This window comes from Schistocerca cancellata, chromosome 2, assembly GCF_023864275.1.
Source record: "Schistocerca cancellata isolate TAMUIC-IGC-003103 chromosome 2, iqSchCanc2.1, whole genome shotgun sequence".
NCBI lineage: Eukaryota > Metazoa > Arthropoda > Insecta > Orthoptera > Acrididae > Schistocerca > Schistocerca cancellata.
In genome coordinates this window covers 219,062,184-219,080,969 of record NC_064627.1, presented here as the reverse complement: position 1 = coordinate 219,080,969, position 18,786 = coordinate 219,062,184, and the positions used below count along the sequence as shown (strand labels likewise).

General features: G+C 39.4%; 1 protein-coding gene across 5 annotated transcripts in view; it reads right to left on the bottom strand.

The window, feature by feature from the left end:
• LOC126161545 (ring canal kelch homolog) overlaps positions 1-18,786 on the bottom strand; it is a 163,166-nt gene that overhangs the window by 99,429 nt on the left and 44,951 nt on the right. For all 5 annotated transcript variants that reach the window (XM_049917473.1, XM_049917474.1, XM_049917475.1 and 2 more), the window contains 3 exons: positions 18,250-18,406; positions 4,971-5,080; positions 311-423 (listed from right to left, as the gene is read on the bottom strand). In XM_049917473.1, coding sequence (XP_049773430.1) covers positions 311-423; positions 4,971-5,080; positions 18,250-18,406 — 380 coding nt within the window. The remainder of the gene's footprint in view (positions 1-310; positions 424-4,970; positions 5,081-18,249; positions 18,407-18,786) is intronic.

Here is an 18,786-nt window from a genome sequence, read left to right as displayed (position 1 = left end):
CCATTATGTCTTGAAGAATATCGAGATAAAACTGTACTAAGTCACGTTGGAAAACATTTCAAGTACAATTTATGTAATAATCTTTGTAATGAGAAACCAATCTTCAAAGAACGATCACTAAAAAATGATTAAAAGGAGGAAAGAAATGGTGCATAATCACTGCAATTGGTCATATGCATATATTAAAGTGTGTTTATGCAGTGAACACGAAAAACTTATCTCTCTTTTATCCAAGCACTAGTTAATTTTATCTGTGTACAATATCTGAATGAAAAATGAGGTCATATATGTCATCAGTGAAGTGTATTACCTGCAGCGGCGTGTAGGCATTTCAGCAACTTGATACCAGCGTTCTTCTTTAAAATCGTAGCACTCTACACTTCGAATAGCTTTGGGTGCTTGCCCTCCCACAACCAGTAAAACCTGGTTGGAAAAAGCAGTATTTTAAATAAGAGTTCAACACCTTAGTACTGTAAGTTCGAAGTGACATGTTTTATTGCAAGAGACAGAAATATAGTTTGCACAAATATGTTCAATTTGAAACAGATCCTGAATACACTTTTAACTTTCAGTCGTATTCATCTTAACATGTTCTGTAGTGCATGTATCATGTTTCAGCTTTCACAAGACATCCAGCACAAAAGCTGGACTCATGATAGATTACATATTGACAGCTGGTTTATGGCCAAAGTGACACTACTGTTCGCTTGGGGAGCCAAGTTGGCAGGAGTGCCAGAATCTGTATGTATGGTGTTTCTTAGTTAATAGTGAAAACAACCTATTTCCACACTTACAAGATTTCACTATATTTTCAAAGATCTTTCCAAAAGCCCAAGGAATGACAACTAATGTATGAGATAGGGAGACAGAGAGGGTGGGGGTAGGGAAGCCGCACCAAATTATATGTCGATTGTGTGAAAAAATGTTCTCCACACTGCTCTGCACATATTTTCAATATTCAGAAAATGTAGTGAATAACGTGACCAACCAAACCCATTATTTTCCCCTGGTACCTGATTACACAGCTTATGCCTTTATCAATGACTGGTAACAATGAAGTCCCCATGTCCAACAAACTGGACATTCACAATCACAGATATTATACTCTGATTAAAATTACTGCTGTTGCAGGGGACAGTGTTGCCAACATGTAACCAGCCATGCTCCAGAAAATGCTGCACATACCTATAAAACAGGCAGCACAGCAAACATATGGCACTCGAAAAAGTGCTACTCGCTCACAGCTGGCTCCCATCACTCAACTCACTGAAACGTCAGTCACAAAGTAATTTTAATCGGACTATACTTCATGGAATTTTAAAGACTCTAAAGCATTAATAACCCTTTAAGTGGTAAGGCTTTGATTGCTATTTTCTAAAGCTATCTGTTCTGTTGCACAGCATGCATATGGGAAATGGAACTTGACAATGTAATTCAAGGCTTAACAACTCTTTGATTTTGAGAATGAACACTTGTGCCTGCTCAGGCTCCTGTTTGTAAATAGACGATTTGTGGAGTGGTGGGGAGTGAGGGAAATTAACACACATCATATAGCCCCAACAACACAGGAGCAGTGTTAACTTTGAAACACGGGAGGGTCAGCTTTGACAGCGGTGCCACCTAATGGCAGCAATGGTTAGTCGGCATTCTGTAACACTGACAATGTCTTCATATTTCAATCTGCAGTGGGAGGAATCTTATCATTTCTTCTTGTAGAAGATAGCTTTGCAAAATGTTTAGTGTCTCATACAATGTTGAACACTTTCAGGGAGTTCAATTTACAACTGTACTACATGACTTGGCAAGTCAAACAATATGGAAATGGAAAAATACAAAGGACCCGAGCATTTGCAAGAGGTTTTAAAACTTAAAAGGAAGCCCTCTGAAGGGGAAGAAGAAGAGGAAGAAAAATCAAGTGAATGTGCTGTTTGGATGAGCTACAAAACTGCACTACTTTTACGAAAGTCCTTGCCCTTTTATGGATCAAGATTTAATAAAACAATACTTGGTAGCTGCAGCTGAACATTTATGTCCTCTCCAGGTAGAATGATTTGGCTTGATACTATAATTAAACATGGCAATCATATGCCCCACACATTATGTCAGATGACATTCAGGGTCAGCTTGCAATATATTTGCAGTGTGTGTCGCCTATTCTTTAGAAATCTATGAAAATGTAGATATCGCAGGCTCACGGCTGCAACATTCTTAGCAGTGTTGCAGAAAGTGAAAAAAATCTATATATTTGTCATGCAATTTATTAGTTTGTGTGTGTACAGTTATGGAAAAACGTAAGAATTCACAGTGTAACTGAACGGAAAAATGAAAAAGCTACCAGTCCTCAATGTGCACTGATTTGGAACTTGAGGTAATTGATATTTTAATTGACAAGGAGTATAAAGACAGTATAGATTTCTCCACACATTTATGCCAGGCTCAATTTTCTCATTCACACAAATCTACACGTCTCCCCACTGTATCCCCTGTGACAATGGAAAGGGGAGGGAAGGGGTAGTACCCACTGCTTGCAGACCTGCGATCACCATCTGCTCGCAGAGCATGTTTGCTGTGAAGCCCTGATATAATTCTTTTGGTATGGCAACTGTTGGTCTGCCTTGATGCAAACACTTTGTTCCCCTAAACTAGTTCCAGTGGTATCTTGCTATCAATAATGGTCTTTCTCAATCTGAAACACATGAAATGTACACTAGGGTGTAACATACAATTTAAATATGATTTTAATTAGTTTCATGTTTCTGTTCATTGCTGCACTTTAAAATTTTTCTATGCCTTACACAGCACTATTCACAGTGTGTCATCTGAAGTGAGAGCTCCTGTTGCAAAGGAACTTTCACTCTAAATGAAGTCTATATTGTGAAAGTCTGAATATGTGGCAGCAATGTACTTCGGCCTGATAGGTGAGCGCATCGCTGCCAATTCCCGACAAAATGAGTCGCGGCCTGTCCCCCTTTGTACGTCAAGTGCAAAGGCGGGTGGACAGCACTGTTCAACACTATGACGAATTGCGCTAAGAACAAGGTGGTCTATGAGTCTGTCTATACAGACTCGCTGATCTGCGTTCAAGCTGCAAACGTGGCCGACCACAGGGTGATCAAGGTCGCAGTGGCCGACCACATTTTCGAGGCGGCACCGGCGTGAGAAGGCACCTTCCGCAGGAAGGATGAAGATGACCAAGGCACTCCTAAGGGGGTTACCTTGGTGCTGTGACGAGGCAGCGCTCGGGGAAGGGCTGCTGCAAGCCGGGTTTGGTAATGCAACCACGAGGTTGCACAACCGGACCAACAAGAAGAGGGCACCGCTCTATGCCGTGGCCGTCCAAATGGCCGACGGCGGGAGCGACATCTTCGACTTGCGGAAGTTGCTGGGCTTCCCCGTTACGACGGAGGCTCTCCCGACCGCCATGGACCCGCAACCCCAGTGCTTCAGGTGCCAGGGTGAGGGCCATGTCGCGAAGTACTGCCGCAACGCGGCGTGGTGCGTTAAGTGCTCAGGCGAGCACGACAGCCGCGCCTGCGACCGCGGCAGTGACGTTCTGCCAATTTGCGTCCGGTGTGGTGGCCTGCACATCGCCAGCTGGCACGGTTGCCCAGCTTTCTCAAGCCGCAGTAGAGGATGCCGATGCCGAATGGCGGTGGGCTGCCGCTGTTCAGCAACCAGCCCGATGAAGCTGTGCTGTCACTGACGACACAGCACAGCAGAGGGCATAATGGCAATGCGCGTGTTGCTGCACCAATTTTCTTGTTACAGGGACGAAGCCACTGCAGCAGGACCAGGAGAATCCATACGAGCCCAGGTGCAGCAACTGGAACACGCAGCAACATAGGAGGAGCAGCAACAGCAGCTGGCCCAGGAGACGCCGCCGGCGCCAGCAGCAGCAGCACTCACCTCCTCGACAGGACTGATCATTCTATGACAATCTGTGCAATGCGTCTATGGTACTGATGCATGATACCCAACCAGTAACATAACCTTACCTTGCACGATCTGTCACAGATAGCAAGAAACCGGTACTGCCCTTACTACCCAACCTGACACTGTCGCAGAGGTTTTTTTCCCTTTGCACTTTTTTCTGTCTGCCCTTAAAAACCGCTCTTCTTTCAATCTTGATTCTGTCAAGCCTTTTCCACCATTTCTATCACCCAGATGCACCTGTGTTAATGGGTAACCTTACCCAGATGTATGGATAACATCGCAGTTCCTTGCTCCTGTGATCTCCTCAATTCTAATTACTAACAATGCAGAGGTGACAGTAGAGCTTTTGAGTTGGTCACCATGCTATGCGAGCGTGGAGGGGCTCCCATCTTTATAAAAATGTGGCTGCAATGTGATGTTCTCATAAGCTTTAACAAACTTGTTGTCCTTGATTTACTAGTTGGCTGTTTTGGAAAATTAATCTTTATGCATAACTGTGCAGCTGATCTGTCCTCTGTAAATGTGTAATAATGTAAAACAAAGTGTTTCAAAGTGGGCCTACAAATACCATATTAATTTTCTACAGACCAGGTCAATCAGAAGAGCTTATGTGAATGAAGACTAACCCTTCCAAGGAGAGGGGGACGGGGGAGATAAAATCTCAATTTAAGTTCCAAAATATACAGCCAGATCCCAATTAAACAGTGCAAATTGAGCATTCTTAAAAGAAAATCACTCTTCCAGGTTCCCACTGAGAACAATGATGTTGATAAATGGCCCAAACTATACAATTTAAATAACAGATGACATTTAAGAAGCCACTCAAAGAGATATGTTAGTCCTTACATTTTGTACACAGTGTATACAACATCATCTGAGTGTTGGTTCGTGTAAACGATAATCCATTGGTAATGAGTAATTCAAGATGAAGTTTAATTCATATGGAGCCATATACAAATTACAACAATGATAGACACATAAGAATACTGACAATCATTAAGGATGTTAGCCTTTCAGTACTATGCAAGGAATCTTACCTTTGGAAGACCAACTGGCTGTCTGGGTTTCGTTCTTGGACTTTTGAACAACAACTTCTGTTCACCTTTAAGTAGATGGAATTTTAATGCTTCAATTAAAAAATCTTTACCTGCAAGCAAAGTACCTCATAAGGCTTATGGAATATGTTATACTTTGTATATATTTCAAACACAGTGATAAAAGAAATATCAACTTCAATTACAGAGCTTGTGATGATTAATGAACTTAATAGAGAAAAACATTACAGATCAATTAGTGTCACCAGCAATCACTACCATTTGTATTCAAAATACATGGCATGTAGGCATGGAAGAAGCTTTTTCATGCAAGACCGAGATATCATTGCTGGCACAATGGCACTTACACAAATACGACAAGAAAATTGAAAAGATAGTAACTACATTGAAAATAACTGAGTCTATTCTTAGGTCAGTCCCAGAGTAATTTGGTGGGAGAAGAGGAGGGAGGTCTGAAATTCCAGGGCACACACAAGTATTCTTAGATTAGGCATACTCTCCATCCATCATACATACCAGGATTTTTAAGGCCTTGTAGCACTTACCACATTCAATAATTACATATAATACATAAACTGAAAGAGCAACTAAAACAGTTTTTCTTACAGGTCTTCAATGTGAGCACCATTCATCACATGGCCCACATCAAGTCAATAGGCAAGTTCTTCACAAACACTAATCAGTGTGTCTGGAGTAATTGCTGCAACAACTCCCTCAATCCTGTTTGTTAAGTTGAGTAGATCAGATGGTGGCAGGACACATACATATGATCCTTTATGAACCTCCATAGACAAATATCACATGGTATCATATTAGGTGAACATGGAGGCCATGCAAAACAAGCTCTGTCATCTGACTCCTTGCAGCCACTCTAGCAGTCGAGTACGTCTAGCCAATTGCTTACTGGGTTATGACAGTGAGACAGGGCACCATCTTGCCACCAAATAAAGTTCTGTGGCTCTGCTTCTTCCAGTTGAAGAAAGAGCCATAGTTGTAACACATCAAGAATAGAAGCACCAGTTACAGTTGCTTAAGCGGAAAAAAGGGCCCAAACTTTCTGCTGGGATGTGGTACAAAAAATATTCAATTTAGGTGAGTCTCAATGCAATTGTACCATCTCATGGGGATTCTCTGAGTCCCAGACATGCACACTGTGTGTGTTCACATTTCCACTAAGGTGAAAAGTCAATTCATCACTGAAGATGACATGGTCAGGAAAATCTTTATCACAGAGTAAAATTTTGTTTGTGAAGTAGTCTGTAGGCTTTAGAGTTTCTAACAACTGCAAACGATAAGGCTATAGTCATAAGCATCTTCTTAAAAGTCTCAACAAAGATGTCACTGGAATTGCTAATTCATGACTAGCCTTCAGAACTGATTTCTTGGGGCTATGCATGAAAGACTCTCTCTCTTGTTCAACACGTTCTTCGGTCACTCTTCGTCATCCCGTATTTTTTTTTCCCTCTGAAAACACAGAGGTTGTCTCCTAGCTGATGGTACCATCTATGGATGTTATCATCACTTGGAAGATTACAATGGAACATAATGTTGTTGTTGTTGTGGTCTTCAGTCCTGAGACTGGTTTGATGCAGCTCTCCATGCTACTCTATCCTGTGCAAGCTTCTTCATCTCCCAGTACCTACTGCAACCTACATCCTTCTGAATCTGCTTGGTGTATTCATCTCTTGGTCTCCCTCTATTATTTTTACTCTCTACGCTGCCCTCCAATACTAAATTGGTGATCCCTTGATGCCTCAGAACATGTCCTACTAACCGAGCCCTTCTTCTAGTCAAGTTGTGCCACAAACTTCTCTTCTCCCCAATCCTATTCAACACCTCCTCATTAGTTATGTGATCTACCCATCTAATCTTCAGCATTCTTATGTAGCACCACATTTCGAAAGATTCTATTCTCTTCTTGTCTAAACTATTTATCGTCCATGTTTCACTTCCATACATGGCTACACTCCATACAAATACTTTCAGAAATGACTTCCTGACACTTAAATCTATATTCGATGTTAACAAATTTCTCTTCTTCAGAAACGCTTTCCTTGCCATTGCCAGTCTACATTTTATATCCTCTCTACTTCAACCATCACCAGTTATTTTGCTCCCCATATAGCAAAACTCCTTTACTACTTTAAGTGTCTCATTTCCTCATCTAATACCCTCAGCATCACCCGACTTAATTCGACCACATTCCATTATCCTCAATTTGCTTTTGTTGATGTTCACCTTATACCCTCCTTTCAAGACACTGTCCATTCCGTTCAACTGCTCTTCCAAGTCCTTTGCTGTCTCTGACAGAATTACAATGTCAACAGCGAACCTCAAAGTTTTTATTTCTTCTCCATGGATTTTAATACCTACTCTGAATTTTTCTTTTGTTTCCTTCACTGCTTGCTCAATATACAGATTGAATAACATCGGGGAGAGGCTACAACCCTGTCTCACTCCCTTCCCAACCACTGCTTCCCTTTCATGCCACTCAACTCTTATAACTGCCATCTGGTTTCTATACAAATTGTAAATAGCCTTTTGCTCCCTGTATTTTACCCCTGCCAACTTCAGAATTTGAAAGAGAGTATTCCAGTCAACATTGTCAAAAGCTTTCTCTAAGTCTACAAATGCTAGAAATGTAGGTTTGCCTTTCTTTAATCTAGCTTCTAAGATAAGTCGTAGGGTCAGTATTGCCTCACATGTTCCAATATTTCTACGGAATCCAAACTGATCTTCCCCTAGGTTGGCTTCTACTAGTTTTTCCATTCGTCTGTAAAGAATTCGCGTTAGTATTTTGCAGCCGTGACTTATTAAACTGATAGTTCGGTAATTTTCACACCTGTCAACACCTGCTTTCTTTGGTATTGGAATTATTACATTCTTCTTGAAGTCTGAGGGTATTTCACCTGTCTCATACATCTTGCTCACCAGATGGTAGAGTTTTGTCACGACTGGCTCTCCCAAGGCTGTCAGTAGTGCTAATGGAATGTTGTCTACTCCCGGGGCCTTGTTTCGACTAAGGTCTTTCAGTGCTCTGTCAAACTCTTCAAGCAGCATCGTATCTCCCATTTCATCTTCATCTACATCCTCTTCTGTTTCCACAATTTGTCCTCAAGTACATCACCCTTGTATAGACCCTCTATATACTCCTTCCACCTTTCTGCTTTCCCTTCTTTGCTTAGAACTGGGTTTCCATCTGAGCTCTTAATATTCATACAAGTGGTTCTCTTTTCTCCAAAGGTCTCTCTAATTTTCCTGTAGGCAGTATCTATCTTACCTCAGTGAGATAAGCCTCTACATCCTTACATATATCCTCTGGCCATCCCTGCTTAGCCATTTTGCACTTACTGTCAATCTCATTTTTGAGACGTTTGTATTCCTTTTTGCCTGCTTCATTTAGTGCATTTTTATATTTTCTCCTTTCATCAATTAAATTCAATATTTCTTCTGTTACCCAAGGATTTCTACTAGCCCTCGTCTTTTTACCTACTTGATCATCTGCTGCCTTCAATTCTTTTTCTATTGTATTTCTTTCCCCCATTCCTGCCATTTGTTCCCTTACGCTCTCCTTGAGACTCTGTACAACCTCTGGTTTAGTCAGTTTATCCAGGTCCCATCTCCTTAAATTCCCACCTTTTTGCAGTTTCCTCACTTTTAATCTACAGTTCATAACCAACAGATTGTGGTCAGAGTCCACATCTGCCCCTGGAAATGTCCTACAGTTTAAAACCTGGTTCCTAAATCTCTGTCTTACCATTATATAATCTATCTGAAATCTGTTAGTATCTCCAGGCTTCTGCCATGTATACAACCTTCTTTTATGATTCTTGAACCAAGTGTTAGCTATGATTAAGTTGTGCTCTGTGCAAAATTCTACCAGGCAGCTTCCTCTTTCATTTCTTAGCCCCAATCCATATTCACCTACTACGTTTCCTTCTCTCCCTTTTCCTACTACCGAATTCTAGTCACCCATGACTATTAAATTTTTGTCTCCCTTCACTATCTGAATAATTTCTTTTATTTCATCATACATTTCTTCAATTTCTTTGTCACCTGCAGAGCTAGTTGGCATATAAACTTGTATTACTGTAGTAGGTGTGGGCTTCGTGTCTATCTTGGCCACAATAATGCGTTCACTATGGTGTTTGCAGTAGCTTACCCGCACTGCTTTTTTTTAAATTCATTATGAAACCTACTCCTGCATTACCCCTATTTGATTTTGTGTTTATAACTCTGTAGTCACCTGACCAGAAGTCTTGTTCCTCCTTCCACCGAACTTCACTAATCCCCACTATATCTAACTTTAACTTATCCATTCCCCTTTTTAAATTTTCTAACCTACCTGCCCGATTAAGGGATCTGACATTCCATGCTCTGATCCGTAGAACGCCAGTTTTCTTTCTCCTGATAATGACATCCTCCTGAGTAGTCCCCGCCCGGAGATCCGAATGGGGGACTATTTTACCTCCGGAATATTTTACCCAAGAGGACGCCATCATCATTTAACCATACAGTAAAGCTGAATGCCCTCAGGAAAAATTACAGCTGTAGTTTCCCCTTGCTTTCAGCCGTTCCCAGTACCAGAACATCAAGGCCGTTTTGGTTAGTGTTACAAGGCCAGATCAGTCAATCATCCAGACTGTTGCCCCTGCAGCTACTGAAAAGGCTGCTGCCCCTCTTCAGGAACCACATGTTTGTCTAGCCTCTCAACAGATACCCCTCCGTTGTGGTTGCACCTACGGTACGGCTATCTGTATCACTGAGGCACACAAGCCTCCCCTCCAACGGCAGGGTCCATGGTTCATGGGGGGGGTGGAACATAATATGGAATGCATATTGCACTGTAACAACAGATCCAGTCATTGCAAACTGTCAAACACAAAAAGCTTCCAGATCAGAACACAGTGTACCATATTTACTCGAATCTAAGCCGCACTTTTTTTCCGGTTTTTGTAATCCAAAAAACCGCCTGCGGCTTAGAATCGAGTGCAAAGCAAGTGGAAGTTCTGAAAAATGTTGGTAGGTGCCGCCACAATAACTTCTGCCGTCGAATATATGTAGCGCTACATAGGCATGCTTTGTGGGCACAAAGATAAATACTGGCACCAAAACCTCTGTGTCAGTAAATAAATTTAAAAAAAAGATGGAAAACGAGCTTTTTTTCTCCGCCCCGAGTTTCGACCACTGCATTTTTATACATTATCCAACGAAGTAAATACAAATTCCATACTGTTCATCTTCGAATGTAGCAGAATTTCAATGTACTGCGAAAATCCGACTGGGATGTTTGTCAATATGGCCAACTCTACGTTCAGAATTTTTTCCTACCTGTGAGAAGAGATGGTTGCTAATAGGAACCTGATGAAATGTGAATCACATGCAGTATTCTCTTCACCATAAGAATAATACGAATATAAACATTTTGCCATGTATTCTTTCGTGTTTGCTGCTATCTCATTTAAATCCTGTCTGCGTAATAAACTACGAAACTAGAGTGAGACAACAGCAAACGCGGAAGAATATACATATCGTGTCATGTTTATATTCCTATTATTCTTATGCCTAATAGTGATACAGTCAGAAATGAAGCACGGCAACTGACTCAATTTTTAAATCTAAGATGACTCTAATTTCTGTGCAGAATTTGATGTAGTAAAGAAGCGGCCGCAAAGATTTTCAAACGGAGAAAAATTTTCGCCTAACTCTCATTCAGAACATGTTCTATCATATGCAGTCTATTATTTGGTTCTTGTTGATCATTATCGAAGAATGCAGCAGTGTAAGTAACAACAGACAGCGGTTTCTTGCCATTGTTTCGCTAATGATACGATTCCTCACTTTTTTTTTTTGTTAATTGTATGCAGCGGTAGCGCGCACAAAACCAAGCCATGCCGCGAGCGGTGACAGGTCGTAAATATGCACTATCAGAATGTGACTAACAATGCATAACACAGTAAAGTAATGCATTTTCAGCTTAGAGTGACGTAAACACCTATAACAAAGAAAACGGCACTTATCAGACCAAAGCAAAATAAGCAACAGATTCAAAGCAGACGAAGCACGTGAAAAAGAAGGGTATCCATATAAATACGGACGGAGCGCCTGACGCATGGCAATGGCTACCTGGTAAAGCTTAACTGCTAAGCTTACAACTCGAACCAAACTACTGTAGCTGTATCGCCATTCATCCGACCTAAATTGTGTCTCATATCACAATGGACCAACTTTGTTTCGATTTGGAGCTGCAGCCTAAAACTTTTCTCTCCCCTTGAATTTCGAGTCTCAAATTTCACTTGCGGCTTAGATTCGGGAATTTTTTTTTTTCCTTTATTTCGAGTCTCATTTTCCAGGTGCGGCTTAGATTCGAGTGCGGCTTAGATTCGAGTAAATACAGTATCCCATTTCCATTACGACTATAGTTATGAAAAATGAAAGTCATGAATTATGTTCACAAAATCACTGTATTTACTCAAAATAGTCTCCCCCTAAATCAATACATAGCTGAAATCGTTTTAAGAATATTTTTAAACAGTTACTGTAGTCCTTTTTTGGGACTACATTTAGTACTGCAGTACAATATTCCTGGATGCCCTTAACTGTGTCATAACCATGTCCTTTCACTGTCCACTTCAATTTAGGGAAGAACCAGAAGTCGGTAGGGGCAAAACCCGGCTAATAAAGCAAGTGATCCAAGGACTGTGATCCATTTGCTGGCCACAAACTCTTGAACCATGTTCGCTTTGTGGGTTGGGCTGTTATGGAGAAGTGACCAGGAACCTGCCTCTCAGTATTTGGGCCGAATTCCACGAATTCTCACCTACAAACACAAAACTTTACGCTGACTCTCTCTTCACCGCCATATTCTGATGAGTAACAGGCATGTATAGTTATATTCATGGCCAGGTCACCTGCTGAAGTATGCTGACCTTTTAACACGGCTTTGTTAAAACTTCACAGATCATAATGCCACAATTTACCATGAGACAGCATTGCAGTTTGCAACTTCACACAAGCAGTCCTAATGGGTCTGAGACACATTGCATAGTGACCATCTTTGCTAGAAATGCTTTCCAATAGAAGACACAGGAAACAGTGCATGAGCATGCACAAAGGTATAAAAATAAAACTGTCTGAGATGCTCTTTCATTTGACGTATTATTTATAATTATAAGTTGAATGTAATAAATGCTAAAAGCTTTAAAAACTTCAATAATCGTTTTGAAACACCCAGTTATGTAAGCTGCAGAAGACCCTGAAGTATTAGTGTAAGAGCCAAATAAATGCTCCTAACAAGCAAGAAAATTAAAATCCTAGTGATCAGCTGGTGAAGCATTCACAACTAAGTGACTGAGTACGAAGCACTCTAAAAAATCTGTGGAGTTCACACGCTACTACGTACTGATATCTGGTGAAAACCCGAAGCTGACAGCAATGAGATTTTTTGTATAAATCTAAGTGTATATCAGAAGGAAAGGCTAATTGGAAATGGAGATGATCTGCAGTATTTGTCACTAAAGACAAAAAAGGAAATTCACTGAAATAAAAATTGAAGCTGTCTAAGACCTTGTTTGAACAAAACTCAGAATCAGGGGAAGACACAAACTTATAACTGGATCTGTGTATCAACCAGAAGGCTCACCTCCAGATTTAATACTGGCAGCCAACTCTTGGTGGAAATATATTGGATTTAATATATAGGAAATAGACGTGACATCTTTGAGGATGTCTTCACTGAAACTGGAATCAGTGATCATGAGGCAGCTGTAGGAACAAGGTTCACCATACTAAAATAAGTAGAATGATTTACAAATTCAGTACACTAGATAAAGAAGCATGACTGTATAAGAAACTTGGAACATTTATCTCTGGACAGGAACATGTAGAGGATATGTGGTTGAAGTTTAGAAGAATACCTGACCATTCACAGTATACATATGTACCAAGCACAGTATACATATGTACCTAACGGAACAGTCCACCATGGAAGACAGAAGGTTAGGATTTAACATCCTTTTGACATTGAAACCTTTAGAGATGAAGCATAAGCTTGGAATGTTTCAAAGTATGGGGAAGGAAATTGTCCATGCCCTTTCAAAAAAACCATACCCGAATCTGCATGGAGTGATTTAGTAAAATCATGGAAAACATAAATCTGCATGGCCAGCTGTGGATTTGAACTGTCAACCTCATGAATGCAAGTCCAGAGGGCTTAATCACTGGCCACCTCTCAGGGTAGTTCTTCATGGGAGAGGCCCTCTATGGAAATAAGGTTCTAAAGAAAACTGTGACTGTTGCACAGTAGGTGTAAAACAAAGCACACAGCTGTAGAGACAGAAATGCTAAATGAAACACATTTGATTGTCAAAAACGCAATGAAAACCCACAGAAATTCTGCTCATATGCAATGGCTATCAATCGCAGCAAAGTCAGTGTCCAGATCCTCTTGGAGGACACAGGAGCTGAAACTGAGGATAGCAAAATGAAGGCAGAAGTGCTGAATTCCATTTCCAAATGTTCCTTTACAAAGGTAAATCCAGAAGTCCTGCACAAAGTAATTGTCGCACCAGTGAGAAGATGAATGATGAGTCAGTCTCACTGAGACACAGTGACTTTGCCCCTCTTTTAACCATAATATACAGTATATTCCTCAAACAAAAAATTGTGCTCAGTAGTTGGAAAACCACACCTGTCACAACATTCCACAAGAACTGTAGCAGGAGTGATCACAAAACTGCTTTCTACTATCACTGACATTCATTTGTTACAGAATCATAAAACATACTCTGAGCTCAAACAAAATGAGGTATCTTGAGCAAAATGACTTCCTCCATGCCATCCAACTTGATTCCCAAAAACATATGTAATGTATGTTTAGTCCAGTTCACACTTTTCTTGGATGACATCCTGAATGCCATGGATCAAGGCAGTCAAGTAGATGCAGTATTTCTTGATTTCCAAAAATTTTCTCACTCGGTACCAAACCAACACTTACTAACGAAAGTATGATCATATAGAGTACTAAATAAAATTTGTGACTGTGTCATGGATTTATTGGTTAGGAGGACACAGCAGGTTATTTCAAATGGAGAGTTATTGGCAGAAGTAACTTCAGATGTGCCCCTGGGAAGTCTGCTGGGACCCACACAATTCAAGCTGTTTATCAAGGATCTCGGGCAGATAATAATAAAAGTCACTTCAGACATTTTGCAGATAATGCAGTTATCTACGTAGTGCTGTCTGCAAAAAGCTGCACAAATATTCAGCCACATCTTGATGAGATTTCAAAATGTTGCAAAGACTGGCAAATTGCTTTAATTGCTTATAAATATAAAATTGTGCACTTCACACACACATACAAAAAGTACCCTACAAATACAATACCTATGAGTCACAACTGGAATCAGTCAATTTATACAAATACCTGGGTGTAACAGGCTGTAGAGAAATGACATGGAATGATCACATAGGCTCAGTCATAAGTAAAGCAGATGGCATATTGTTATTCACTGGTAGGGTATTGGGAAAATTCTATCAGTCACAAAGGAAACTGCTTACAAAACACTAATGTGATCTAGCCTAGAATACTGCTCAAGTGTGTGGGACGTACGAAATAGGGCTATCAGAGAACATTCAACATACAGAAAGAATGATAGCACATATTAGTAACAGCTTTAATATTGAGGTAAAAACATTACCTACATTACAAACCAAATGAAAAGTAAGGGCAATCTGTGGCATAAAACTCCTGAAGTCCTAATTTCAGCTATAATGACAAAAAATCCAAATGCTATTCATTACAGCTTCATACAGTTGATATGACCAACACACCTAAAAAAAATGAAGCACTTTCAAAAAGGAACTGACACAGAAATGGCACTCTGAGTAAAGCTCTATGATAGTGTCAATGCACATTTTTGAAATCATCACACTGATAAGATTCAAACATATGACTATCACACACAAATTACAAAACTATCATAACTCCGTCCTTTTTATAAAAAACACTTTAATTGCCAATCTTTTCAACTGACAGAATCCGAAAATTTTGGTGCACTGCTGATCTGATCATTTGATGGGATAAGACTTCTCCCACCTTGAAATATGTAATCATGTATATTGACTATCACACACAAATTACAAAACTATCATAACTCTGTCCTTTTTATAAAAAACACTTTAATTGCCAATCTTTTCAACTGACAGAATCCGAAAATTTTGGTGCACTGCTGATCTGATCATTTGATGCGATAAGACTTCTCCCACCTTTAAATATGTAATCATGTATATTGACAGGCTTGATCTGTCATCATTGTATTGCGAGGAACATCTAGTTTCTGAAACAGCTGATAGATGGTAGAAATCTAGTTCCTAAAACAGCTGATAGATGGTAGAAATCTAGTTCCTAAAGCAACTGATAGATTGCACTTGTTGTCTGCAATCAAGCTTTTGGAGAGCGGCAGTTGTTTGCTCAGTACATAAAGATACAAAACACATAGCTTCTTTCTCTTCCCCCCCCCCCTTTTTTTTAAAAAAGGATGAAGAAATGTTGTGCGAAAAGGAGCCAGATTTTGTTGAATATGTCACTGGTAATGACATACTGACATATACTAACAATTCAAGTGATGACCCCGACACTGTGCAAAATAAATAAATGTCATTGACTAGAGCCTCCCGTCAGGTAGACTGTTTGCCGGGTGCAAGTCTTTCGATTTGACGTCATTTTGGTGACTTGTGCATTGATGGGGATGAAATGATGATGATTAGGACAACACAACACCCAGTCCCTGAGCAGAAAAAATCTCCGACCCAGCCGGGCATTGAACCCAGGCCCTTACGATTGACATTCTATTGCGCTGACCACTCAGCTACCAGGGGCAGATGACACTGTTCAAAAAGAACAGTATTAAACCACAAGTGAGTATTTTTTGTTTTAATTTCATGCCATGTTTGTTGAAGCAATTGTTTGCTTTCTTTTCTGATCTTCCTTAATTTTCTGGACCATGAAACATTATTTTAATTTTTTTAGGTTCAGAACAGCGAAATGATGGAAGAAATTGTATTTCATTGTTTCCTTACATGTCTGGTAAAAGCATGCAATCTCTATGGTAAAATAAAGACCTAAAAGATGCCTCTGCCTAAATTCATCAAGGAACTGTGTGCAAAAGTGCTAAAATGTGAAGATTCTGCCAGACGGAGTTCCACAGGGCACAACTCAGCAGGCCATCTACAGGAAAAAATTAGACCTCCAGGTAAAAACCAGAATACAGGGGATGTGAAAAGTACGTTCAGGAGAAAAATAAATAAATGCAAGAAAAGATGTGACATACAACTGCAAAATTTCCATGTGCAAAGAACCTTGTATTAAAGCATGCTGCACATGGAAAAATTATTCTACGTGGAAAAAAGTGTGACAGTTTATAATTACAATTTTAAGATTCACATTTTCAATTATTGAGTGTATTGTTAGGTCTAGAATTGTAATTAAAAATTATTTTTAAGTACACTTTTAAATTTTTTGCAAAACCTAAAACTGATTAAAAATATACCCAGAAAAAAATTCAAAGAAGCTGGAAATATGTAATTAGGAGTAGTAGTAGTATCACAATTTCAAAAAAGTTTAGTATCACTAGTCTTCTTAATAAAAGAAATTGAAAACCATAAAAATGGCGGGTATTCTAAGAAACTGCAAGGTTTATGTGGCTATCAGTCAAAGTGTTAACTTAATGTCCTTCATTGGAGACAAAGATACTAGCTGGATGGACAGAAATGCAACAAGAAATTGACAATGCCCTTTTTGATAGATGCAACCTTACCTGGGGGTAGTTTCAAGAACCTGTAGAAGTCTTAAAGGGCCTCTTTATGCAAAAATTTGAATCCAACTCCTGGAAATTAATATTGTATTTTTCAGACTGTATACCTCTGCTTGATTAAATCTGTGGATCCCATAACCAAACTGACAGAAATAGCCAAATGAAACTTCATTGAAAACACAAACTGACAAAAAGGTCATTCAAACATCCTGGAGGACTGGGACATGAGACCAGATCCTCATCTTTCACAGGCACTGTTCTTATGGACTGAGCTAGCCAAGTATGACTCACAAATCACTGTCACAGCTCTCCTTTCACCAGTAACTACCTCACATTTTTCAGACTTCACGGAAATAGAATTCTTTCTTTCTTTTTTCTTTTTTTTGAAAAAAAGTTTACTGTTCTAAAATTCTAATGTGCATGTCACATTCACTTTCATTCCCTTCTGTTTGTGTAGTACAGTTTATACACCCTTTAATTTCTATTGTTCTATGGCTCACATGAAATTAGGCATGTCTGCACAGGAACAACATAGGCACTGTGCTACAGATGAACCAGCACAGGCCACTAAGATAATTCATTACACTTTCCTAATACCATGAAAGTTGTGTATCTGATTTTTTTATTTTATAGTTCAGACCCAGGTCATGCAACAGCTATCATTTCAGGTATGTGCAGTTGTTAATAGACATGAGTTTGATTTATGAATTGCTTTTTTGACATTTTGATAGCCACTACATCTGTATTTTTTATTTTTTTATTTTTTAACAGTTCGAATGGTGATGACTTGGTAATAAGCCACAACTGGAAATTATATTACTAGTGTGAGTTGAGGCTGAAATATGTCTTCAAAAATTTTACCCAACAAAGTACACACAGTCTGTGTTAGTGTATTTGAATTATTCTCTCCATCAGTAGATGCATAATGGCAAATCTTCTGTCGTATTATTTATCCAGTATATTCAAATTTCCTCTCTGGGCAATAGCATCACAAACATTTTGGCAGCCATGATGTAATTTCCATGAAAATTTGTTCTCTACTGAGCCTTGTAAACATATTAATGTTGCATTGGTGCCAATGAAACTGTAAGGTTCTTTCAAACGTGTCCAAAGTTTAATGCTCTTGTAATCACCCTCTTTTTTTACAAATCAAACAATCTTTCTCCAAACCAATCTAACTACTTTAAACCTGACTGTATATTACACAGGACATAAAAAAAAAATTCCTGGTCGTTATTTATGCTTACTCAGCTGATAATTATCTGCAAAATAAATATTTCAAGCAACCACAAAGTTATCACAAAAATATACTATAAAACTGAATTCCAAACTTTAGATGTTGTAAGAAACCAAATTATGCAAGACCAGACTAATGTGAAAGTAAATTTCAGTAAATACCAACTACTTTTTTCTTTTACAGTAGAAACAGATACGTAGAATTTACTGACACTGAAGATTTGCTTTCAGCAGAGGTTCCTCTTCAACTCTTTGAACCAGGTACTCCTGTGACAAGAGTGGAAGACGCACATGTTCCATTAATTCTGCCAAATGTGCACGCCTTGACTCAAGATCATGGTGTACCCATGCCACTACACATTCAAACACCTGCAAAAGAAGTATTATGTTGAACTCTTTATAAAATATCACATGGAAAAATGGAGAATATAAGACTATGTGTAATTAACAGACATCAATAACACAAATACAAATACTGGATTTTTTATACCTGAAATTCACTCAGTGATGCAACAGATAAAGAAGCAACGGTGTTAAACCTACATGAAGTCTCAACTTTTTAAATGAGGTGGCCAAGATAGTGTGACAACAAAACCTTGACAGCGAGTAATTTGGGGAACTATTACGAGACAGGCTAAACTGGGAAAGAAAATGCACACAAGGAGTAACTGCTGGATTGTGGAAAAGAGATGCTGGTTATCCTATGAGGTAAAATATAAGCACAGTTAAAGGAGCAAGAGCAAAGCAAA